The 26,046-nt window shown below is 43.5% G+C and overlaps 2 protein-coding genes across 3 annotated transcripts in view; one reads left to right on the top strand and one right to left on the bottom strand.

Moving 5' to 3' along the window:
• SLC9A9 (solute carrier family 9 member A9) overlaps positions 1 to 6,245 on the bottom strand; it is a 463,721-nt gene extending 457,476 nt beyond the window's left edge. The window contains exon 1 of the mRNA XM_033958486.1: positions 6,143 to 6,245. The gene's annotated coding sequence lies outside the window, so the exon portion shown is untranslated. The remainder of the gene's footprint in view (positions 1 to 6,142) is intronic.
• The window catches only part of DIPK2A (divergent protein kinase domain 2A), a 76,138-nt gene continuing 56,102 nt past the window's right edge, over positions 6,011 to 26,046 (top strand). The window contains exon 1 of one of the 2 annotated variants that reach the window (XM_033958492.1): positions 6,011 to 6,167. Coding sequence is in view for 1 of the 2 variants with exons in the window: in XM_033958491.1 (XP_033814382.1) it covers positions 6,819 to 7,472 (654 nt within the window). In the remaining variant the exon portion in view is untranslated. Of the gene's footprint in view, positions 6,168 to 6,363; positions 7,473 to 26,046 lie in introns of those variants that run through there. The other variant, XM_033958491.1, reaches the window with a different exon arrangement.

Raw genomic sequence — 26,046 nt, forward strand, 5'->3', positions numbered from 1 at the left:
GACAGGGAACTTAGGCAAAGACAATCACTGTGAGACATATTGCAATATTTTGCTTTGCAAGTTGTCAGGTGCCAAGAGTGACCTTAAGAAGTGACAAGGCAAAGGAACACAGCCTTCCTTAAAGCTTCCTGAAACGCATGCTATACCCGACTCCCAACCTTTGATTTATCTCCTTGTTCATTATTAAGAAAGTTTTCTCTCTGAGCACTTGTTGATGAGATTAGAGAGTACAGGGGGTGTGAACACTTCTAATAGTGAGGAAGCTCCTTCATTATATCCAGGGAGGGACAATTTATGTTGTGTTTAGCTCCTTCCAATTGTTTTGAAAAGTCGGTGTCCATGGCTGCCACATACTATTCCCTGCATGCATTCCTAAAGGCTGGTATGACTCAAAAAGAAGGAAACGCTAGACACATGCTCTGGGCAATTCTCTAGTGCTGCTGTGCCAGGAACACGAGATGGTTTCAATTCATGAAAAAGGGAATGGCTAGAGAGAGCATTTTTTAAAATTTCAATTTCAAATAATAATCATATGTGCAGCCCTTCTCTGAAATATGAGCAGATACGGACAAAATTAGTGCTGTTACGCAGTGGACTAGAAAGTCCATATCTGAAAAGGATGCTGTAAGATAGGTGTCAGTAGGCACCTATATCAGGGGTGTCAAAGTCCCTCCTCGAGGGCCGCAATCCAGTCGGGTTTTCAGGGATTTCCCCAATGAATAGGCATGAGATCTATTAGCATGCACTGCTTTCATTGTATGCTAATAGGTCTCATGCATATTCATTGGGGAAATCCTGAAAACCAGATTGGATTGCGGCCCTCGAGGAGGGACTTTGACACCCCTGACCTAGATCGTGCTTACTGACGCCTAACTTAATTGATTTAATTGGCTTTAATTGGTGAGGTAATTGCCTACACCATTTAAAACCAATTAAAATTCATTTAAAAAGTCGTCACCGGAATCATACCTATGGCTTGGTATCTAGTGGCACCTAAGGTCAAAGTAGGCGTGGTCAGGGGGAAAAGATTGCCTTAGGCGCCCCTATGCGCAATTCTCTGTAAAACCTAGCTGCCAGAAATGTAGGCCTTTAAAACTCTGGCCTACATTACCAGCACCTGAGTTTTTTTCTTAGGTACCAGAAGCAGCAATTCTGTTAACACTGTCTAAGCAGACTGCATGATGAGTGAAGGAAGATAAAGAAAATCAAGACCAGCACATTTGAGAAGATAGTGGCTAGTGGATTTGTCACAAAACACCTCAGAACCCGCTACAAAACCACACATGCTGCTAACAAGATAAGCTCACTTTAATAGCACATTTTGATGAAGCAAACACAGGATCACTGTTTATTACTAAAAAAACATTTCTAAATGCAATGATTGAAAAAGGTGAGACTTCTGTTTGTGGTTATACTCCAGTCTGGTCTCTTCTATACTTTTCTGAGCGCTGTGAAGTGAGCATAGTCAGTTATATATTTTCCAGGGTTTCTTTGATAAATCTTGTGATAATTCACCATCCAAACTAGGTCCTCCAGGACTCTGATCCCCTGATCTACTGTATGCCACCCCTCGGTGAACAAGGGGGCCTGGATCAGCCAATCGTCTAAGTAGAGATGTACTTGGAGCCCCATCCTGCGCAGGTGCTGCCACCACCACCAAATTCGAGGAGCTGTCGCTAGGCCAAAGGGCAGAGCCAAGAACTGATAATGATGTTCCAGGACAAGGAACTTCTTTTGGTCTTTGAAAATGGGAATATGTATGTAGGCCTCCGTCAAATCCAGGGAGGCTAGGAACTCTCCCGGAGACACTACCAAACGAATTGACTCCATGTGGAAGCGTGGAACTCTGAGCGCTGCATTTATGTGAGTAAGGTCCAGAATGGGTTGCCTACTGTTAGAGACTTTCTTTAGCACGATAAAATATATGGAGTACCTGCACAGGCTCTATGGCCTGGATATCCAGCAACCTTTTCACAGTGGCTTGTATCTTGACTACCTTTTCTGTCCACCATGCTGGAGAGTCCACAAACCAATTCATCAGAGGTCTGGCAACTTCCAGCTTGTATCCAGTCTGGATGATTTCAAGAACCCAACGATCGGATATACTGTGAATCCAGGCCATAAGAAATGCCGAGAGGTGGCCCCCAATTTTGAGAGGGATCGCCTCCGATCTGGTGTCATTGTGAATTCTTGGAGGAGGGATGCTGAAGACTGGGTACATCTGGATCTGGAAAACCTCTGCCTAGAGTTCTGGGAGAACCTCTGGGCAGTAGAACTAGAATATTGTCAAAATCTCTGGGAGCCACGAAAATTAGAGTACCTTGAGCCTCTAGAGGTCCTGGGCCTGCTGTCTGGCAAAGACTTGGGATGACAGTCCATCACAAAATTCATGAGATCATCCAGTCCTTTCCTGAATAACAAGTGGCTTTAGAAATGGAATCTCCAGTCCATTGCCTGATCCAAAGCATTTTGTGAGTAGAAATAGAATAAGTAGATGCCTTACCCAAGACATGAAAAATGTCAGACAGCATCAACCACATAATCTATTCCAGATAAAAGAAGTTGAGGAACTGGCTCAGCTCCATCATTGTCTAAAGTACATAGGCTAGAAAGGCTGGCACGTGTTACAAAGGACACCGCTGAGGCTGCTTTGACTCCTAAAGTCAATGCCTCTAAGAGATTTTTAAGAACCATATCAACACAGTGGTCCTGCATATCTTTGAACACCACACCGCCCTCACTCAGAAGGGAGGTACGCTTAGTAACCTGTGCAACCAAAGAATCCACTTTAGGATGAACAAACAGCTGCTGGCACTCCTGTGCCATAGGATATAGGTTTGACATGGCTCTCACTACCTTGAGATCCCTCAGGGGAATCCCACTCTTCTACGATTAAAACATTAATGTCCGGATGCCAGGGAAGCACAGCAGACTGAACCCTCACTCCACACATCAGGGAGAAGGAAGTAGAAAGAACTAGCTGGGAGTCCAAATTTAGTTCATGCAAAGACCCAGAAATGATATCCAGCAGGGCCATGGGATCATCACCAGAATCCAAAGTGACAGTTTGTGGAGAAGTCTCCCCCGATACGGGAGGCACATCTGTGGACAACAGTGGCACAGTGAGAAAGATAATCATCATAAATATCCCCTACAAACAGGCCATAGTAACATAGTAGATGATGACAGATAAAGACCCAAATGGTCCGGTCTGCCCAACCTGATTCAATTTAAATTTTTTCTTCTTAGCTCTACCCGGTACTGTGCTTGGGTTCCAACTGCCAAAATTTCCGTTAAAACCTACTCCAGTCCATCTAAGTCCTCCCAGCTATTGAAGCTCTCTCCAGCCCATCCTCCCCCATATGGCCATATACAGACACAGTCCGTGCAAGTCTGCCCAGTACTGGCCTTAGTTCAATATTTAATATTAGTTTCTGATTCTTGATCCTCTGTGTTCATCCCACGCTTCTTTGAACTCTGTCACCGTTTTCCTCTCCACCATCTCTCTCGGGAGTGCATTCCAGGCATCCACCACCCTCTCCGTAAAGTAGAATTTCCTAACATTGCTCTTGAATCTACCACCTCTCAACCTCAAATTATGTTCTCTGGTTTTACCATTTTCCCAAGGGTTGAGCAGTGATAGGTAGAAAACCCCCGAAGGCTGCATCCTGACATGCAGAGTCTGAAGCGCGAATGTCTGCTCTTTAGAACTGCTCTCCTGGAAGGCTTCCCACATTAAACTGATGAATTCTGAAGAAAAAGCCAAACCAGGGAGCAAACAGTCACCCTGAAATGACTCCAGTTTGTAGTTTTTAGGCTCTGCGGCTTCCATGCTCTTTTAAGTGGAACGTCACTGTTTCTGGGACCCAAAAAAGAATAGCCCTCTTAAGTGGGCTAGCCACCCTTTCCTCGAGCCAAGAAAGCAAAGGAGAGACTATGTCTGAAGCTCCTGCTTTTCCTTCACATGCAGCGCATGGATGCTCCTGAGGCACAGAATTTGTGCAATCCTGGCACAGATTAGTGGTAAAAGAGCCCAAGGACTCCATCTTAAGTTTTGAGGCAAAAAGAATCGATTTGAAACTGCAGTGAACTTTTGAAAAAAAGATCGCTTTAAAATCAAGATGGCCACCATCAGATTTTGGAGCCAAAAATTGCTAAAATAACAACTTAAAGCTAAAAACCTGCAAAATCACATGGAAACATGCAGAAACTCCCCAAAACAGCAATTTCAGACGCCCCCCCCTCCCCTCCGCCCCCGATTTATCGCACAGGCTTTTACAGTTTTACTCATTGTGACCTGTGCTGGAAACATGCTGCAATCTGCCTCAACTCTTTACAGTAGATTGGAAAAGGAGAAGAAATCACTGCCATATGCTGGAAGTTCTTTTCCACTACTGGTCTTTGGGCTGCCAGTCAGACACGATGTCTGACCGTACCCCCACCCCTGCACTAACAGAAGGGGGAGGTGAAAACCCTGCAAGACATTGCTAAGCCTCCTACGGATATCAAACAACCTGAGCTCAAACCCCTGCTAGAAGGTGAGGGATGGCCCCAAGCTCCATAAACACTTTTGCAGGCAAGCCAACAGGTACTACAAGGGATTGGCTTGTTAGCTGCAGATCTTCGTCTGTTTTTTTTCTCCATACAGGCAGAACTGACCTTGAAGATGGAAAGCTCCAAGCACTGAAACTAGTGAAAATAACTGAAAAATGCCTCTATCATTTAACTCTCTTCGGTTTCACACTACCAGGAATACACATAAATTTAAATTGCTTTTCCCTTCTGTTAAAGGGATTAAAACCCTAGGTAAATTCTCACATTCCTTAGCCTTTTCCTTGGTAAAAGTTTGGAACGATCTTCCCTCGACTATCAGAACGTCATTATCTCTGTCACTTTTTAGGAAAAATCTGAAAACTTATCTCTTTCAGAGATTCTTAACTAAAGACTGATCTAATTTATTGAAAAAAAATGTCTTACCTTTATTTATATTATATTCTTTTAAACTTTATTAACCGGCTTGAGTCCTTGCTGGAATGATCCGATATATAAGATGGAAATTAGATTAGATTAGAAAATACTCCTGAAGGCAAGCATGCAGAAGGAAAAATCTGTAGGTGGCAGAATCACAGAAAAAATTTGGAGTGGATTTCTTCTGCAGAGCTAGAGGGAATGGGGAAATTACCTGTTTGTCCAGAATGACACACTTAGGGCTGGATTCACTAACCCAATCGGGTCCCGATCCTGGCAGGTCCAACTGATTCAGTAAACTTAAACATGCAAATGAGGGTGATCGGAGAAACGCCCCCATCTGCCTGCACGGCTCGCGCATGCGCCGACCATAGGAGCAGCATTTTTTTTTTTTAACTTTTAAAACTTTTGACTTCGGCGAAATGCCACCACCTCCACTGACCCCAACCCATGTGGTTCCTAAAAGCTAGTCCCACTCTTGCCAGCTGCTGCCCTCACAAAAAGATAAATGAAGCCCATGGTTTTAACTCGCTTTAAACCCGCGGGTTAAAATCACGGGCTCAGTTTTACAAAGGTGAAAGAATTCCATAACAGAAGGTTCTGTTTCTAGTAAATGTCAGTTTAATTTTTTAACCTGTGACTGTGCAGGAAGTTGCAGCAATAAACGCTTTGGAGAACGAAGTAAAGGACATACTGTTTCAACATGTCAGAAAGATATTTTGGAACACTCATTACGAAAGCCTTTAAAACTAAAGACAATGTTTTTAGACACAATTATTGATGAAACCTGTAAACCAAGTGCACTCAAGTTACATTCTGCCCGAGAAGCTCAACCTCCCCGTGAGCAGAACCTGTCATTTTAAGATAGCATCCTTCTTTTCATTGGTTGTCAAGGGCGGTTCGCTGTTTAAACCCTTCCCCATCAATCTCTTACATTCTCTCCATGGGCGAAGACAGAGATTTGGGATTTACCAATCACAATGTAGCAAAAGAAGAGGAGGTGGAGTTTGCCATAGAGTGCCATTAACGTGGGCATGCGCTTCGGAAAGGCGTTGATGCCGTTTCCATGGGTATGACGCCATCAAAAGGCGACTGAAAAGCTGCGCTATCTGTTTTTCGGCTAGCTTTTTGTCAGTAGTATGATGGGGAACGGTACAAGATCTTGTACACTTGCCTGACGGTGCAACGTGCCGGCGCTGGTAAGATCACGGGCGAACTGAACCGCTCGCATTTGTCTCGTTGTATGACGGTCTGCACCGTGCTTAATCAAACATGGCGGAAAGCTCCAATGGCGCCCAGCAAGTTCTTTTGTCACGTTACCCGCTGGCCCCGCCCCACGCCCCTCCTCCGGCCCCCCCTGTCGACGGTTCCCTGTAAGTTCTTCGCCTCTCTTGCCAATAGCCGCTGAACTCTGGCGGAGAGAAAAAGCAGCGCGAGTCCTTTTCCCGTTCTCTCTCAGCCGCCGGGCTGTTTTGGACCCCCTCCCACCACCCCGCGCGCGTCGTTTCGGCGAAAGTGCTGGTGGCGCGAGCGCGCCTATAACCCACGGGGTTCTCTCATGTCTCAGAATCCCGAGCGAGCCCCGCGCGTTGGTAGCGAAAGCGCAGCGGACTCTCGGCGAAGTCCTGCAAGTCCCGGGAGAGCATGGTGTCGGCTTAATTGGGCCAGAGGACTTTGAGCCGAGAAGTGCCCCTCCCCCCCGCCGTGGCTTCAGTGGCTTTTGGCCACCGAGTCACTCGTCGCTGTATGAGGAAAAGGAGGCGGCCCCCGGCCAGCACCTGAAGAGAGGCTGCTTTGCCGTTGTTTTAATCCCCCCCTTTCACCGAGGGAGGGTGAAAGTGGTGGAGACCATGCTGCGGTTTGTTTCTTTGAAGTTTGGTCGTTTGTACCGCTACGTAAAGTTGGTCTTTCTGGTTAGCCTGCTGGTCGTCATGCTCATCAACACCCATTCCCTGTTCGCCTCCTTCCAGAAGAACGAGCTGATGGACCGGCGGTTCATCAGCCTCAATAAGTGTCCGGCTTGCTTCGGGACCAGCTGGTGTCGGAAGTTCATGAACGGGCAGCTCTCTTTCGAGACCTGGGGCCGGCTGCGCGTCCTGGACTTCTTCAACGTGAAGAACGTGTACTTCGCGCAATATGGCGAGCCCCGGGAAGGCAGCCGGCGCGTTGTCCTGAAACGCCTCGGCTCGAGCCAGGAGTTGGCCGACATGGACCAGAAGATCTGCAAACGGGCCACGGGGAGGCCACGCTGCGATCTGATCCAGGCGATGTACAAGACCGAGTTTGCCCGCTTGAACGGGGACGTGCGGCTGCTCACTCCAGAGGTGGTGGAGGGGTGGTCGGACTTGGTGCACTGCCCCTCGCAAAGGCTACTGGACAGAGTGGTCCGTAGGTATGCAGAGACTAAGGACTCTGGCAGCTTCCTTCTGAAAAACCTGAAGGACACGGAGCGTATGCAGCTTTTAATGACACTGGCTTTTAACCCAGAGCCCTTAGTCCTGCAGGTATGTGCAGAGCAATAAAAAGTAAACCGCATTCCTCCTAGAATGTTTCTTTATGTTCTTTGGATTTAAAAAAAAAAACCAGCAGCAGCGATCTAATCTTTGTAAGTGGAATTGAAATGATGCAGTTAGTACTCATTTTGAGATGCAGTTCATCAGTTTTTGGCAGTAGATGAAGAAAAAAGACTTGAAAGGTTTTTTTGGTATTTTTTTTTTAGTTTCGGATACTTGAGAGTTCTATATAGAAACCTGTTAGAAAACAATACTGCATTCGTTGATCATAAAGGGATATTTCTGATTGTGCTGTACACAAAGTCGAAGTTCTGATGCAGTTATGTCTGTATTCTGTAACCGATAATACCGGATTATACCTAGAACCAGGTGTATAATAAACTGTAAGGTTAGGACTTCTAATGCTCGTTTCCTAAAATTAAGAAAAGTGTTTTTGCTATTCATCCAGGAATAGGATCAATATTTTTCTTTTCAATTATCAAGATTTTGCTGCTGCTTCAGTCTTCATTTCAAAATATTAATAATACCTTTGTTTCTATCTACTTTATATTTAGTATGCTGGTATTCAAGTTGAAATAGATAGATATAACCATATTTTCCCTACAGTAACTTCTGAAAAATGATATTCAGTGTAACTTTTCACAAATTTCCCTAGCTAATCCATGACTTTATTATTGACCTGAAGTTTTTATTCTAACAGCTGACATTAGTTCACTGAGAATCGAAATGACACTGCACAGAAGAAAAATGAGACTTGGTTTCTTTCACTTCTCCAGTCCTTGTTTTTGTGCTTATTTATCAGGGCCAGCAAAGGAACATATTGTCTAGAATATATTCCCACTCCCCCCTATTATCTTTAGTGTGTGTATGAATAGCTTCAAACTTTTGATTTTAAAAACATATCATATTTTTTAAAGATCACACCATTACTTAAGTGGAAAGTGTGACCTTGTTCAGTATTCATTAACTGTGGGGTTTCTATTCTAATCTGATCTGGATTTTATAAATATTAATTTCCCTTAAATACTCTAAAATTGGATTTTTATCACTTGATATCTCAAATCAAGGGTACTGTAGAAAACAGTGGATTTCTGACAACCATACGAGCCAGCTCTGCGGGTGCTTGAACAATATTGAACATATTCCTTGACTGTATCTAGGGAGAGGTAATTTCCATGGGTTTTAATTTAAAAAAGTTGGCTCCTATGTTTACACCTAATGTAGTTTAAAGAAGGTAGGGACTGAACAAATTTTTTTGCATGGAGTAAGCCATACTGCAGAGCAAATTGAGCTCAAGGCAGTTTAACCCAGGTTTGTAGAGTGGAGATAGGACCATCAAATCAAAACTCTTGAAGTTTTGCTCCATGGTTTAAATATGTGTTGTCACAGCTTGCCATAAAAGCTTTTTTCCAACCCCTTTCCTGTGAAAGACAGAAGGGATATACACTTCTATGCCTGTGTGCTCCCTTTGTCTTGCAGCAATATGTTTGGTTGCTTTGACTGTAGCTGATTTATGTCTCATATTCTGTGTATTCTGTGTTTTGTTTTCATTCTGTGGTTGGTTCCCCCCCCTATTTCATAAAGCTTGGACTTTATCCTTATAATGCCATGCAGAAGTCTGAACTACCAATACTCAGCTGAGGATTTTATAATCTTTTTTTTTTTTTTTCCTGAAGCTTTCTTATATTGTCTTATATTGTCTCATATTTCTTTAAAAAATTTCATTGGCACCTTTACTTTCTGGTAGTATGTTTAACACTTTTGATTTATTGTTTTGTGGCTTATGCATTGTTTGGAAGATGAGGTTAAATGAAGAACCGACACTGTTGTAGGATCATAAACTTTATATTTACTTAAATGCTGTGACACATTTAGGGGTCTTTTTACTAAGTTGCGCTAGCCATTTTAGCACGTGCTAAATGCTAATGCGTCCATAGGATATAATGGATGCGTTAGCATTCAGTGCGCGCTAAAATGGCTAACGCGCCTTAGTAAAATGACCCCTTATTGCAAACTACTATACTGCTTATTTTAAGGCTTTTATTTATTTTTTAATAAGTGTTCAAATTTTACTTGGTAGGTGTCTAAAAACCATTTCACAACACTTTCAGGAACTTTTAATGCTGTGTTTTCAATGCCAAGGAGATTTTAACTAACTCTGGCTGTTTTGTTTAGCCTTACTGGTATGTTTTATTAAAAGAAAAAAAAAACTTAGCTACTTTTATGTTGTAATAAGAATGATCCACCAGTGCGTACTATATATTGTGGCACTTGAGCTGACTGCATTTTATCATTGTACTTTAGAAATATCTAGTTTTGGTTTATATGAGCCCTAATATGATTTATCAGAAGGCCAAGTCTGCAAAAAATGCCAGAGGTGAATAAATAATTTTATTGTTGGAAGATATTTGGGCCAACTTATGGGAGTTTTTGCTTTGTTTTTGGGAACTTACGGGAACCTAAGTTGTTATATGGTTTGCAGGTTTAATAAGAAACTTACTGTAATATACTTAAATTTAAAAAGCATAATGTAGATTGCATCTAGAAATGTAGAACATACGCTATCATAGTTGGTTGTGCTTATCTTGTAAAACTCTTCACTATGTTTGCTTTTTTAATTAAATGCCTCTGGTAGAGATTCATCTGGGGACCATCCTGTGAATTTAGATATCTTCGGACCTAAGAAACTTTCTAAAAGTTACACTGAGTGTTGTGCAGGAGAATCAATTCAGATCTTTTAGAGTTTCCCAGCTGTTCTTCAGACACTGTGTATTCTACCAGAGGACTGAAGTTTGCACACTGACTTAACAGCTTTTGCAGACTTGAAGATGAAGCATTCAGTTCTAGTTGAGTAAACTGTAGCACAATACCAGAAATGTCTTTAATTCAGTTGTTTTAATGACCCCCCCCCCAAACCCTATTATTGCACATGTGGGTGTTCATATTTGTCATCCTGTCCATTTAAATTTCAAAAGCCGACATGGCATAACAGGTACAACTCCTAGCCACCTTACTGGGCAGACTAGATAGACCAGTGGTCTCTCAAACTCAAATCCTTTGCAGGGCCACATTTTGGATTTGTAGGTACTTGGAGGGCCTCAGAAACAATAGTTAATGTCTTATTAAAGAAATGACCATTTTGCATTCGGTAAAACTCTTTATAGTTTATAAATCTTTCCTTTTGGCTAAGTCTTAATAATAATATTGTAATTTATAGCTAAAGAGACATATGATCAAGAAACTGTTTTATTTTACTTTTGTGATTACGATAAACATACTGAGGGCCTCAAAATAGTACCTGGTGGGCTGCGAGTTTGAGACCACTAAAGATAGACCATATTAGATTAGTCCTTATCTGCTGATGTTACTATGTTAATCTTAATCTTTATGAGCTGTTAACTACTAAATTTCTTATTTCCTTGTTTTTCAAAAATACTTCTAGACATACTATCTTTTGGATACCACCAAAGTCTTGACATTGATTCAGAAAGCTTTGCAACATGATATTCCTTATTACATAAGTATCATTGAAAATTTACCGTCCTTTCCAAATCCTGAAAGATCACAACAATTATCTATTTCAAATTTAGCAAAAATTTATTTTGCAGAGGCCTGCTATTTTTTTTTTTTAAATTGCAAGTCCATTGAGACGTATCTGCATTTAAGAAGCAACTTAATTCTCTTTTTTTTGTTCATGCTTTTGGAAGTTAGTACCATGATTGATATATAGCTGTTGATAATAAATTAATTTAAATTTAACTTCATTGATAGGTTTTGGTGCAAGGGATAAGCAATAGTCCTTACATTTGGAGCTTTTTTTGTCTGTCTTTATTATCATCCTACAGGTACAGGGATACAGTCTTTGGTAATCATGGAAAGTTTTGTATGTTCTAGGCAGAATAGCAATGTAAACATAAAAATAGCCATTCATCTATCCCAATACCCTGCTTCCAACAATGACCATTCTAGGTCATAAGTATCTGGCAAAATCCCAAATAGGAGTAACATTCCATTCTACCAATCCCAGGGACAGCAGTTGCTTCCTCCATGTCTATCTCAATAGTAGACTATGGAGGTTTCCTCCAGGAACTTGTTTAAACCTTTTTTTAAACCCAGACATGCTAATCGCTATAACCGCATCATCTATCAAAGAGCTCCTGAGCATAACTATTTTTTGAGTGAAAAAATATTTTTCTAATTTTAGTTTTAGAAGTATTTCCCTGTAATTTCATTGTGTCCCCTAGTCTTCTGTATTTTTTTTTAAACTATATCTTTATTGAAACTTTAAATATAACAAAAAATAAACTTGCAACAGAATTGGAAAATTAACACCCTAAGTCACAATGATTATTCCAAGTTGAAACATATTAGAGGAAATAAGAAAAATCAAACTATTTAGTCCACAAATAAGATCAAAAAACAATGAAAACCATACAAAAATAAATAAGGAAAATTATAAATTTCAGTTGTACAGATTAGAAGGCATTTTCTTTCCCTCAGACAGCCGGTTCATTATACTACAGACATAATCATTGAACCAATATTCACCCCTCCCCCTTCCCTAGCTACTATAAATTTTAGCAATTGCTTTGGCTCGAAAAATTAAAAATTTTTCTCTTGAAATAAAACACAGCATTTAACGGGAAACTTCAAAATAAATTATGCCCTCAAGGCAATTACCCTTGGGCAGTAAGACAGGAAATCTTTTCTTCTGTGTCTCTTTAAGATATGTCAGGAAAAATTCTTACTGTTGTACCAAGGAAAGTGTCCTTCATGTGCCAAAAGTAAGAATGAAAAACTTAAATCCCTATCAAACTCTAAGGCAAATGTCACTATAAGGGTAATTCTCTCTGTTATTACGTCCAAGGAGCTTTCCAGAAAATTTGTCAGGTCTAATTTATTTTCTTTTATCTCCGTTTCTTCTGTTGGAGTGGAAGCTGTTTGTCTCTGCATACCCATGGAAATACTCTGGACTCTTGTTATTGGTGGTAAACCTTCTTCCTGAATTAACAAGATCTTTCAGGTATTTCCTCACCATTTCCAAGGGAGAAATCACCAGAGATTTAGGGAAATTTAACAATCTCAGATTATTTATTCTCTGTTTGTTCTCCATATACTCTAATTTTTTCTGGATAAAGATCCTTTATTTAATAATATCAGTCTCCAATGATTTTATTTGGGAAATTTGTTCCTCATGGTTTTTTTTAATAGTTACAGATTGTTCCCTCAGATTAGTAGCACAGTCAGAATGCACTATATTATTAACAGCTTTTCTAAGGTTGGAGTCCATACTGGCTATGGCCTTCCACAGGTCATCCATACTGACTTTATCAGGCTAGCAGGTAAGGTCTCGCCTTTCTACATCGGGCGTTGTTGATCCTGATATGGTGGGAGATTGTCTTTCCTTCTCCTCTGCTCCCTCCTTTTCTCTGTGGCATAGCAGCTGCACACTCTCCTGGGACAGCTGGTCCATCTCCTCCGGTGTAGAATTCCTGCTCCCAGGCTGGGAAGGAAGCCTGTCTCTGTATCGGGCTCAAAGAAGCCCAATTCACTCGGCTTTCCTCTTGAGGTCTGGAGAGCCTTCATTGGCTAGCGCATCGATCCGACGTCCAGCGTTGTCTGGATCATCGGCTTGGAGCTTGTGACCTCTGGAGATCCTGGTCGCACTGCTCCTTTCCTTTTGCCCATGGCTGTGGAAATTGGGCTGTGCCGCAAAAACAGCACACCAAAAGAAGAAAGAAGCTAGCGGTTTAATAAGCAAACTGCTGGGAAACTACCGCAAAGGCAAGATTCAGACATCGGTAGCGCGGAGCTCAGTGCTGCACTTCCATCCTAGTTACCATCTTGGATCAGACATCCTTCTGTACTTTTTTGAAACAGTAAAAAATCAATTCACTTAGGGGTCCTTTTACTAAGGTGCGCTAGTCGATTTAGTGCGTGCTAAATCGGCTACTGCACCTTAGTAAAAGGACTAGTTAGTCTTCAAAATTCCAAGTAGTGTAGAACATCATATCCTACCTGAGCCGTCTTTTCCAAGCTGAAGAGCCTTTAACCTCTTTTAGCCTTCCCTCATAGCAGAGGAATTCCATCCCATTTATCATTTTGGTCACCTTTCTTAGAACCTTTTTCTAATTCCACTGTCTCTTTTTTTTTTGAGAGATGGCAACCAGAATTGCATGCAGAAGTTGGGTGAGGTTGTACCATGGAACGATAGGGAGATATAATGTTCTTTGTCTTATTTTCTATCCTTGTCCTAAATTCCTAGCATCTGTAAATATGTAACCCCAAAATCTATCCCTTTAAGCACTTGAAGTAATACAAAACCATAAAAATAGTTGTCTCATGGGGGCAAGATAGTAGTGTGATGGTATTTCATGCAGGTAAAAAAAAATTAAAAGTTGGGTTCTGAGTATTTTACTGTGTAAGCAGAATAACACATCCAGTTTGTGCTTCTGCTAAGTGGCATTTGTAAGAGAGAGCTAATTCTATATGTAATTTGTGATGGACTTTTGCACTAGTATGAATTTATGCTTATTGATATAAATCAGAAAAGAGGCACTCAACTTATTTAAATATTAGAGTGGAGTGAATGAGGTGTGAAGATATATGGTTTATAGACCATACTGGGGTCAGAGTTATTGATATAAATCAGCATAAATTGTTTCAGTAGTTTATGGTCATGAATGAGAACATAAGAATAGCTGTACTGGGTCAGACCAATGGTTCATCTAGCCCAGAATCCAATACAGGTCACAAGTACTTAGCAGAAATCCAAAAGTATGACCAGCTCCTAAGTAAGGATTTGAACCTGTGCAGACAGACACCAAAGGATTTCTAGTCCATTGCACTTAGCTATGACTTCTTCCTTTTTAACTAGGGTTGCTAGGAACCTTACAGCTTCTCGGTACTAAAAAAGGAAAAAGCTCTGGCTTGTCAGGAGACATAAGACTCTACCTACCTAATTTTAAATTACAATAACAATTTGTACTTGCCTATTCTACACAGTTTACTAAGTAGCATTTTTGCTATATCAGTTTGGGAAAGTCTTCTGTAAGTAACAAAATGTTCTGCCTGCTTTGAAAAGAATGTAACTGTTGAGGACACAATAGCAATTGTGTGGACGTTTGACTTAATGCAATTTTGATTAATCTCCCAAATCCCATGCTTGGAATTAAAGCCTGTAACAGGCATAAGGGGATTTCCTTAGCAACAGCAGCAGATGAATCCAGAGATAGAAGCATCTACCAGCAGGCGGAGATAGAGAAACTGATTAACAGGTGGTCCTGTTGGCTGGCACTCCTCTTGTATCTCCAGTATGCTCTATCTCCCAGCAGGTGATGGTTGCTATTCGAGTAGCTCCTGGATTCTGGCTGTGACTGGAACTTTATTTTCTCCTGTTGAGGTTTCTCTTCAGTTAGCTGGCAATGCTATTTCTCCTGTTGAGATTTTCTCTTCAGTGAGACAGGGGTGTCTGGCTGAACGGTGCTGGCTTTAGGGGTTACAACTGGGCCCCCCCAGGTCACTGCCTCACCCTCCCTCCATTGCTAGAGGGTCTGACTGGGTCTCGATTTTTTTCTTCTTTCCCTTCTATGTTTAAAAAAAAAAAAGAGACCACAGTTGCTACATTCTGATCTGTTAGTGCTGCACATCCAGCTCTAACTGGCTTCAACTGGCACTAACAACAAGCTTGTGAGTATGTATGTGTTGTTTTTTGTTTTTTTTTACTGTTGTTTGAACTTCAGGTTCTGTTTGGAAGTCTTAGTACTGTGGGTTCGGTCAACATACGTTTAAGGAATGGATATTTTATTGAGGCTATGTTTTATGACTAGAAATCCGTTGAGGGAGCCGGGACTTTCCCGCCCTTTGCATTCACACGCTTGGTTTCCTTGTTGGTTACAGCATGGCAGTAGCGGTGCAATTTCATGCTCGCACTTGTTCTCCTCGTTGGGTTTCAGTGCAGCAGTAGTGGTCCTGTTTATTCTGAGGCTCTCTTTCGTAGGTGTTTATCACGGCCATGTGCAACTGATTGTGCAGGTGCCGGTTTATAGCAACGCGCATGAGAAGGGACATGTTTTTTCCGGCGCTGTGGGAAGCACCGCACCGTTCTTCTGGTTATTCCCTGAGTCTGATTTTCTTTCTATGCACGCTGCGGCAGGGTAAATTTTGTGGTGCTTGAATTGGACTATGTTTCTAGGAGCGTTGATGCAGCGGCCACGTGTCGGCGAGAATCAGGTGTGCGCTTGGGTCTCCGGCGATAGCGGGAGTGCTACAGCGTTCCGGTAGTTTATTTACAGCTGACTTTTTAGTTAGGGTATGCCGCGGCTTCTCTCCTTTCCGGTTCAGACAAGTTGTACGTGTTTCACCAGCTTTGGGACAAGCTTGAGCAGATTTATATGTCTGTCTGTGTTTCTGCTGTATTCCCTTGAAGGAAGCTGCTAGTTTAATCGGACTCTGGGGTAAGCACTCAAGGGGATTACCAGACAGATTCTGACCTGTGCTAGGTCACCCAGTCTCGGTTTGTCTCCGGACTGAGCCAACATACGGCAACTCACGACACAGTGAGATCAGCAGTAAGATAGTGCCCTGTATTTCACACGGGTATCTCATTGTCTCTCTTGGGGTCCCTGCAGATTGAGCCTTTGTCTGTTGGTAACTGTCCTTCTTATTTGGGCCTCTGTGCTGCGCTGCATGTGTCTAGTAGTGGCAAAGGTTATATATACCTAAAGGTAGTACTAACAGTTTCTAAGTTCGGGATGTCTTTATGGGCATAATGACACTTCGCATCTTCCTGCAGCCAGGACTCTCTTTCTCTATTTCTGAGAGGGCCTGGACTTCAGATTTCCATGCTTATCACGCTGGTTTCTCCTGTCGCCATCTTTTCATGGCACAAGCTAGACGGGACCCCCCCGACCAGACAGAAAGGGCTGTGCAGCTCCTTCTAACCAGGAGCCAGTTATCTATTCTGTCAAACCCGTGGAGGAGCGCGCGCTATGTAGCAGTTAGCCTCATCCCTGAAGCTTTCATTAGCGATGTGAGCTTTGTCTGATACCTGTTAGGATGCTGTTGTTTTCTACGGGGCAGTAGATGCAGCATCTTGATTGCATCTAGTACGTATTCACTTTAAAGGACATACGTATTTCGCTCACGTTGCATGGAGTTAGTACTGTTTTCATGGTTCCAATATACTCCTATTTACATTGCAAAACTTGATTTTTCCTAGGAGCATTTCTTTCTTCTTACAGATCCTACAGTTCTCATCCTGCCATTCCCTGACCTTCTGCACTTCATTCTGAGGGGATCTTGACTTCTTCCAATGACTCTTCAGGCTTTCTCATGAGGGAGAAGATGCTATAATGTCAGGTCAGGGGGCGGTGAACATTTTTCAGGATGCTTGCAACTTTGCATCCTCCTCAGGTTTCCGGTTCATTCTTGGAGTCTCTGTTTTGTGTTTCCCTTTTAAGTGTTACTGGTCCTCAGGGCAGTTCTTGTAGTTCTTCAGGAACTAAGGGACGTTGTTCCACTTACTGCATGGTGGCCAAGACGGCGGCATTGGGCAGGCTGGATCCCATTCTGCTGAATTAGTTTCTCAGGGTTACACATTTCTGCAGAAAAACTGGGAGAATATTTACATTTTCACTATGGACTCCAAATCTGCACTAGGTTTGCTTGCCTCTCTTGGAGCAGCACTTTCGGTTTTGGCACATGCCATTTCACCTACCCAAGGCTTCATGAACATTTTAGAAAATGTGGGCAGTGGTACTGTTTTGGCGCTACCAGGCGATTCACCTAATTTCTTCTTCACTGACTGCTTGATTCGGACGTCTTCCAGTCGGGCCATTTGACTGACATGAAAAGTGTGGTTTCTTTTCCTCAGTTCTTTGGATGTGAATCTTCTAATTTGCACAGCGCTCTTTTCTCCTGTATATCGGGGAGATGTTTTTATTCATATAGGAGAGAAATGTGTTTCTTCCCCGAGACTAGGGCGATGGATCACAGTCTCAGGTTTGCATTCTTCTTCAGTCACCATGACCACGAGTATGGTATTCTGTACAGGTTCTAGGATCCATATTGCTGACTCCACTGGGAACTTCGGCTTGCTTTCCCATTATAACTCTACAGCAGTCGCTTTTGTTCCGGTGGTCCCGGTATCTCAGGGCTCCAATTATTTGGTAGGCTCCTCAAGCATCGCTCTGTATGATTTGGTGGCTCGGCGAGATTTCTCTTTTCAAAGGCATGCCTCGGTCTTTGCTGGACTAGCTCATGGCCACCAATAATCCCGGGCTGTCGGGTTGGGGGGCTTGGTGCCTTCCATCCTCAGCTCCAGGAGTCTGGTCTTAAGAGGCGACTCAGTACTTGTTCATTCTTCTACTCTGGAGCATGGTCAGGCTACCATTTCTGGAGCTTCAGGCCATTCTTTCGGAATGACGCTGAAGGTCTTTTCAGTCAGTATTATGATAGGGGTATTTCTCTACAGCCAGGGACAGCTGATCGACTTCCTCCACTGAGGCGAAGGGTAGTGGTCATTGGGGATTCCATGCTGAGGGGCACCGAGGGACCAATCTGCAGACCGGACATGCAGTCAAGGGAAGTTTGCTGCCTACCTGGAGCCAGAATCCGTGATGTCACCGCCTGTCTAGACAGACTCCTCAAGCCCCAGGACCACTTCCCTATGCTTCTCATCCACATCGGAACAAACGACACTGCCAAGAACACCTCAGAGAACATACCTAGGGACTTTGGAGCCCTGGGTGAGAAGCTGAAGCGTGCCGGAGCTCAGGTGGTCTTCTCCTCGATCCTCCCAGTCAGAGGCAAGGGGAGAGCCAGGGATGAGCGTATCCAGAGGACAAACGAGTGGCTACGCAGCTGGTGCAGGGAGATGAACTTCGGATTCCTAAACCACGGAGAGTCACTTCAGGGACTTCAGGGATCAGACGGACTGCATCTAACCAGCAGAGGTAAGAATGTCTTCGGACACCGATTGGCTCGACTACTAAGCAGGGCTTTAAACTAAGTAAGTTGGGGGAGGGTACCAGTATAGTAAATAACTATCCAGAGGAGGGGAGACACTACTCCAATTCCACACCCAAGGTATGTAGTCACCTTGCAAACAATTCTTTAGGTACCACATTAGTTCAGTTGGGAAACTCCCCTCGGGAGCCTAGCAAACACAGGGTATGGAAGGCTATGTATGTTAATGCACACAGTCTAGGCAACAAAATTCTGGAATTAGAGACTGAAATAATGTCTGCTGACCTAGATGTGGTAGCAATTTCTGAGACTTGGTTCACGGACTCTCATGGGTGGGATATGGCTATACCGGGTTACAACTTGCTTCGTCAAGACAGAGAGGGAAAGGTAGGGGGAGGGGTAGCACTATACACCAGAGAAGGCATCAAACTTACGAGAATCACAGATGTCAGGTACACCGGGGAATCCCTCTGGGTTAACCTAGCCAGAGGCAACGAAAAATCCCTATACCTTGGTGTAATATACAGACCTCCAAGACAGTTGGAAGACAAAGACACAGAACTAATCAAGGACATTGAGAATATCACTTTACGGGGGGATACGGTACTACTAGGGGACTTCAATATGCCCGATGCAGACTGGAACACACTTTCAGCATCTACCAGCGGAAGTAAAAGGCTATTGTCCTCCATAAGGGGAGCACAACTCAAACAATTGGTATTGGAGCCTACCAGGGCCCAGGCGATACTGGATCTGGTACTCACCAACGGAGAAAGTGTCTCGGAGGTATCAGTGGGCGACAAGCTGGCCTCCAGAAGCTGCAAATTACAGACCGGTGAGTCTCACTTCGATTGTGAGTAAGCTCATGGAAACACTAGTCAAACACAAACTAGACACGATCCTTGATAAGGAGAACCTACGCAACCCCCACCAACACGGTTTCACCAAGGGTAAGTCATGCCAATCCAATCTTATCAGCTTCTTTGACTGGGTAACTAGGAAGCTGGACCTGGGAGAGTCCCTAGACGTCGTGTACTTAGACTTCAGCAAAGCTTTTGACAGCGTCCCCCACCGTAGATTACTGAGCAAGATGAAATCAATGGGATTGGGTGATACACTGACTGCATGGGTCAGCGACTGGCTAAGCGGGAGACTTCAGAGGGTGTTAGTTAACGGTACCCTCTCTGAAACGTCGAGGGTGACCAGTGGAGTGCCGCAGGGATCAGTCTTGGGCCCGATCCTTTTCAACATGTTTATAGGAGACATGACTGAGGGGCTTCAAGGTAAAATAGCATTATTCGCCGACGATGCTAAATTATGTAACACTGTGAGTGACACCGCAAGTAAAAATGATTTGTCTGACAGCATGAGGCAGGACCTGCTTTTACTGGAACATTGGTCCACAACCTGGCAGCTGGGCTTTAATGCGAAAAAATGCAAGGTCATGCACCTTGGTAACAATAATCCGTGTAAGACATACACACTGAATGGTGAAACCTTGTCCAGGACTACAGCAGAGCGGGATTTGGGGGTAATCATTAGTGGAGACATGAAATCAGCCAATCAAGTAGAGAAGGCTTCATCTAAGGCTAGACAGATGCTGGGATGTATCCGTAGAGGCTTTGTTAGCCGGAAGCCAGAGGTCATTATGCCGCTGTACAGAAGCATGGTGAGACCTCATCTGGAATACTGTGTGCAATTCTGGAGACCGCACTACCGTAAGGATGTGCTGAGAGTTGAGTCGGTTCAGCGAATGGCCACCAGGATGATCCTGGGGCTCAAGGATGTCTCGTATGAAGACAGGCTGCACAAGTTGTGGCTATACTCTCTCGAGGAACGTAGGGAGAGGGGAGATATGATAGAGACGTTTAAGTACATCACTGGTCGAATAGAGGTGGAAGACAACATTTTCCTTCTAAAAGGGCCCTCGTCCACAAGGGGACATCCGTTGAAAATCAGGGGGGGGAAATTTCATGCGGATACCATGAAGTACTTCTTCACTGAAAGAGTGGTGGACCATTGGAACGAGCTCCCGGAGCAGGTGATCATGGCCAGCAGCATACAAGATTTTAAGAATAAATGGGACGCCCACGTCTGATCCCTACGAGGGTAGCATAGAGGAGGGCAGATTGGGGACGAGTGATAGAGTGTAGATTAGGGGAGGGTTGTTGGAGTGGGCAGACTTGATGGGCTATGGCCCTTTTCTGCCGTCATTTTCTATGTTTCTATGTTTAGGTGATGTACTCAGTTGGCGGGTAAAGTTGTGGTTTTATTTCAATGGGTGGACCCTCACCTTCCTCTTCTGTTGGCAGATCATTTTATGGGTCAGGAAAAGAGTTTGGATAGACTTTCTCTCTGCAAAATCTTTGTATGGCCCATTTAATGTATGTTACAGTATATAGCGATGTGTATGCTCTAGAAAGTGTAAAGGTTAGTACTAGTGAAATCTTCTACATCCTGGATATTGAGAATTTTGGCTTAGGCGTTCCAGCTCTTTTTATGGAAGTGAGATCTCCTGGAACTAGACCTCATGGCCTCGTCTCAAAATTCTAAGCTTCCTAGCTTCTTCAGCGGGTACAGGGACTGGGAGTCAGAGGGGGTAGCAGCGTGGCTTCTTTCTCGCTTCTGGTTTCTCTTTTTTCAGTGTTTTCCCCTCGCTGATGATGGCTTGGATTTGCCATCTCAAGCTCGCTTTCAGGGCACAGTATTTGTAGAATCTCTGGATTGGCTGCGCCATCCTTGCTATGCGGATCTGATGAGTCTTTCGACGGCCGGACTGTTGAGTTTCCTGGTATCTCTGGATTTGCTCACCTAGGGTCTGATCAACATGGATATTCGTACTACTTTGGTATTGCGACCTAGCTTTTGAAAAGTCATGGCTGACGTGTAAGGGTTATGCGAAGCAGGTTGTTTCTTCTCTTATCCAGGCGATACAGACGTCTTCACCTATGGCTTCTGCTTCCTTTTGGAGGTTTTTCCTTTCTTGGGTACTTCTCAACATTTGCACCCTTCCAGAGTTCTTTTTTGGTACAAGTGTATTGCCAAGGGCTTAGCGTTCAATTCCCTTCAGCTTCAAGTGCCATTCTTAGTTTGTTACAAGGGCTAGGTATATTGCTCTTCGATTACTTCTCAGCTTCATATAGTTCAGTTCCTAAATGTACACCTCTTAGAAAGCCCTGTCCGGAGTACAGTCTTAAGGTACTTCTTCCCAGTTTACCGAAGGCCTCATTTCATCCTTGTCTTTTGAGACTCTAAAGGGCTGTGCCATTGAACATGGGGTTTCTTGTGGCCATGGCTTCAGCTTGGCGGTTTTCTGAGTTGCAGGCCTTGTTTGGTGGGGATTCCTATTTCTGATTTACAAAATCTGGGGTGTCAGTTCGGACGTTATCACAATTTCTTTCTAAGGAGGTGTCATCCTTTCATTTATGACACTCTCACTTTTCCTTCCTTCTTCCTGGGAGGAGAAATGGGGAGACGTGCTTTTATTCACTGCATTTTTTTGAAAGTGTGTAGCGTTCTCCGCGAGCTAGGTTTCTAACGACTTTTAGTTGTTTAGATCACCTTTTTGTATTCTTCACGGGACGCCTCAAACATATGGCGGCGTCCAAAGCCTCCATCGCTCGATGGGTCCTGAAGGACATTCTTTACGTTTGCTTGATGGCAGGAAAGTGGTTGGCAAAGGAATTTCCTGACCATTCCGCCAGAATGATGGCTACTTCTTGGCTCGGTCCAGAGGTTTTTTCCTTGGAGGAGTTTTGTCTCGTGGCTACTTGGTCTTTCTCTCAGCATTACTGGTTGAATATGGGGGCGCATACAGTAGATGCGTTTAGTGCTCCGGTTGTTGCGGGGGCGGCATTTGCTTCCCACCCAGATTGAGGATTGCTTTGCTACATCCCATTGGTCTCTGGATTCATCTGCTTCTGTTGCTAAGGAAGGAACAATTATGTTCTTACCTGTTAATTTTCTTTCCTTTAGACGCAGCAGATGAATCCAGAGCCCCACCCTTTCTGGATATTGTCTGTCGGTTTTTTCTTTTCCAACTTTTGAAGTTTGTTATTATTGATGGTTGTATTCTGTATTATTGCCTTTTGAGATTTGTTATGGGAAAGAAGTTTTTTACATGCTATGCCTATTGATGGTTATGGATGCTTGGGCAAGGAGCTATACTGGAGATACAGGAGGAGTGCCAGCCAATAGGACTACCTGTTAATCAGTTTCTCTATCTCCGCCTGCTGGTAGATGTGTGCTATCCCATTTGTCTCTGGATTCATCTGCTGCGTCTAAAGGAAAGAAAATTAACAGGTAAGAACATAATTTTTCCATGGTTAATATAACTGATGTTAACTTTCCAAATGAAAAACATTTTGGTAAACTAAATTCAGTTTTTTATTACTGAATAAGTTTCTCCAATATGGCAAAAATTTACATGCTTCTTATGCTGTCATTTGACTGGGTAACTATTAAAACTTTTGTGTTAACTAGTTGGGTGACTGGGTACATGATATTTATTCCTGTTAAAAGGAACCAGTGAATCAAATTTATTGATTTCTGGGGAGGTATTCTGTATTGTTATCTGTAGTGTATTGCTTTATAGTATACAGTAGAAAGAAATTAAGACCAATATGTTACACCTGGTGGAATTCTGCAAAGTTTTTGCATAGAATTGTCCTATCCTGAGGCCTGAAATTCCTTCCCACCTTTTCCTCTCTCTCTCTCTCTCTCCAACTGCAGTTCTGTCTCCCTCTGAATTCCATCCCTTTCTCACTTGGCCCTTAAATACCCTACTTGGCCTCGCTCTCTCTCACTCCCCCTTCCCTCCCTCCCCCGACTAAGAATTTCTTCCACCTTTCCCACCATTTTCTGGTATGGATCGTTCTCTTCCTCTCTCTACCAACCCCCCTTGTGGGTCCAACATCCATATCTTCTCACCCCACTCACCACCTCTCTTGCTTGCACCCTAAATCCATTACCCTCTCTCCATAGTTTGGCATCTCTTTCTCCCTCTATGATCAAGCATCTCTTCCTTCTCATCCCTTTTCCCCTCTACTTACTAGTCCATTCATGTCCCCTCCTCTCTTTCAGGTTTAGTATCAATGTCCCCTCACCTACCCCCCCCCCCCAACCACCACTTGCAGTCCAGGATTCATGTTCCCCCTTCTCTTCCTTCTTCCCCCACAAGAGTCTGGCCTCTATCTGACTGCCCCTCCCCCTCCCACACACACTCTGGGAGATCTGACATACCTGCAGGCCTCTCAGTACGGAACTGCCGGGATCCATCTATAGGAAGTGATGCAGCAGAAGAAAGGGGGCCACTGCTGCTTCTTTGGGAAGTTGTAGGTATGTCTGATCTCATGGAGGAGGAGAGGCCAGACCTGCATAGAGGAAGAGGAGGGGACGGGAAAGGGGTAGAATGGAAGGTTTGTACAGAATTCTGCATGGTTGGGGAATTCTATGCGGTGCAGTTGTGCAGAATTCCATCGAGAATATATATGTGGAGAAAGTGAGTTGAGTTAATAAAAAGGAACAAGTGCTATTGTTTAAGTGTATCTACAGTCTAAGTTCAAGATTGCAACCAACTTACCAAGAGCTAGCTCATCAGTAGTCATTATAATGAATTCAAATGTGAAGGAAGGAATAGAATGAACTCAATTGTCCAAGATGAAATAGAACAATTGTGACAGGAAAATCCAAACCACTTAAGTAGTGAGATCAATTTGTCCTACAAAAGTTTAACTTTCAAAAGTGACTAGTCCAGTAAGTGAAACAAGGAAAAGAAATACAGTGAACCCTCTATTTAACGGACTGCTTGGGGGTGGGGGGGGGAGAGGGTTGTCCGTTAAATGCGATTATGTAGAAAATCCAAATGTCGCAAAGCTGTATTGTTTCTCCAAAAATAAGACAGTGTCTTATATTCATTTGGGTCCCAAATAGGCACTAGGTCTTATTTTCAGGGTATGCAGATGATCATCTCTCCCTTCTTCTCCTTCACCCCAATTCTTCCTCTTTCCTTTTTCTCTCCCACATTCTCCCACATGTGCAGCATATTTCCTCCCCTCCCTCCCACCGAAGCAGCGTTGGGCCAGCAGCACTCTTAACAGGCTGCTTGGCCTTGTCCGGGGATTTCACTCTGCCATGTTACTGATGTGGGGGGGCGGGTTGCAGAGTTGCCGGCGAATCCCGCGACTAGGGCTTATTTGGGGTAGGGCTTATATCAGGGGTGTCAAAGTCCCTCCTCAAGGCCGCAATCCAGTCGGGTTTTCAGATTTCCCCAGTGAATATGCATGAGATCTATTTGCATGTACTGCTTTCATTGTATGCTAATAGATCTCATACATATTCATTGGGGAAATCCTGAAAACCCGACTGGATTGCAGCCCTCGAGGAGGGACTTTGACACCCCTGGCTTATATTAAGACCTACCACGAAAATGATGCTAGGTCTTATTTTCTGGGTAGGTCTAATTTTTGGGGGAACGCGGTAATCTAATCGCATTGCAGAGTTGCCACCTATGGAAAAGAAGCAAACAAAATCAGTGCTTAACCTGGAAGGGGAGGGAGAGTACTGAAGAAATGGGCAGAGAAAGGAGAGAAATGCTTGACACCATGAGTGGGGGGGAGGGGGGGGGGCCTTAAGGAAAGACATGCTGACGTTGAAGAGAAGGAAGGCAAGAAATGCTGAATACCAGCGACAGCTGAATGCTGCTTCATTTGGGGAGGATGGCAGGAGCTCCCTAGTCTCCCACCCTCCTCCTCCCGGCACCGTGCAGCGTCCACAAGCAGGTCTGTTCCCGGAAGTAGGAGCAGGCATGCTGACACTACGTGGTGGCTGTCCAGCAACTTAAAGAACACCAAACACCTGGGAGAAAGGTGGGTGTGAGGGTGGGCACGCAAAAAAAAAAAAAGTGGCGAGAATTTTTGGGGAAGGCATGGCCCCTGTGGCCTCCCCCTTTCTGATGCCTATGCTGGATACCACTGAGGGAAGTTGTAGAAAGAGATGATGATGCGATAGGTGAGGGGAGGGAAACTGATCTTTCTATTTTAGAGGCAGTGTGCATACCTGACTTTCAATTCTCAGAACTGTCCGTTAATCCAAAGTCCAGATAAACGAGGTCCGGATAACTGAGAGTTTACTGTATGTACATTTCAATGTCTGCATTGAAAACCTGATAACCAATATAAAGCAATTCAAGCCAAAATATTTACTTGAAGTATGTTAACATCAGCTATTAACTTGTAATTGCTTCATAAAGATAATGAACTTAGTATTTATGTGGTTGCTTCCTTTTTGCATTAATGGACAATAGAGGAATGTACCCTTGGCAACATCTACTAAGAAATCTTTCTACTTGTCTTTTGCATGATTTCTGTGTGCTGTTATGTAATAAACTATTTTACTTAGTTTTGCACGATTCTTTATCATAGCCTCTTTTATTAAGTCGTGGTAGAGATTTCTACTGCGGCCCGGAGCGCTAAATGTGCCTAGAAATTCTGAGTTTTGGAGCATTTAGTGCTCTGGGCCATGGTAGAAACCTCTACTATACTGTAGTAGAGGAGGGAGAGTAAATTAGTTCATGAGAATTTAAAGAGCTGTTGAGAGA

Source organism: Geotrypetes seraphini, chromosome 9 (genome assembly GCF_902459505.1).
Source record: "Geotrypetes seraphini chromosome 9, aGeoSer1.1, whole genome shotgun sequence".
NCBI lineage: Eukaryota > Metazoa > Chordata > Amphibia > Gymnophiona > Dermophiidae > Geotrypetes > Geotrypetes seraphini.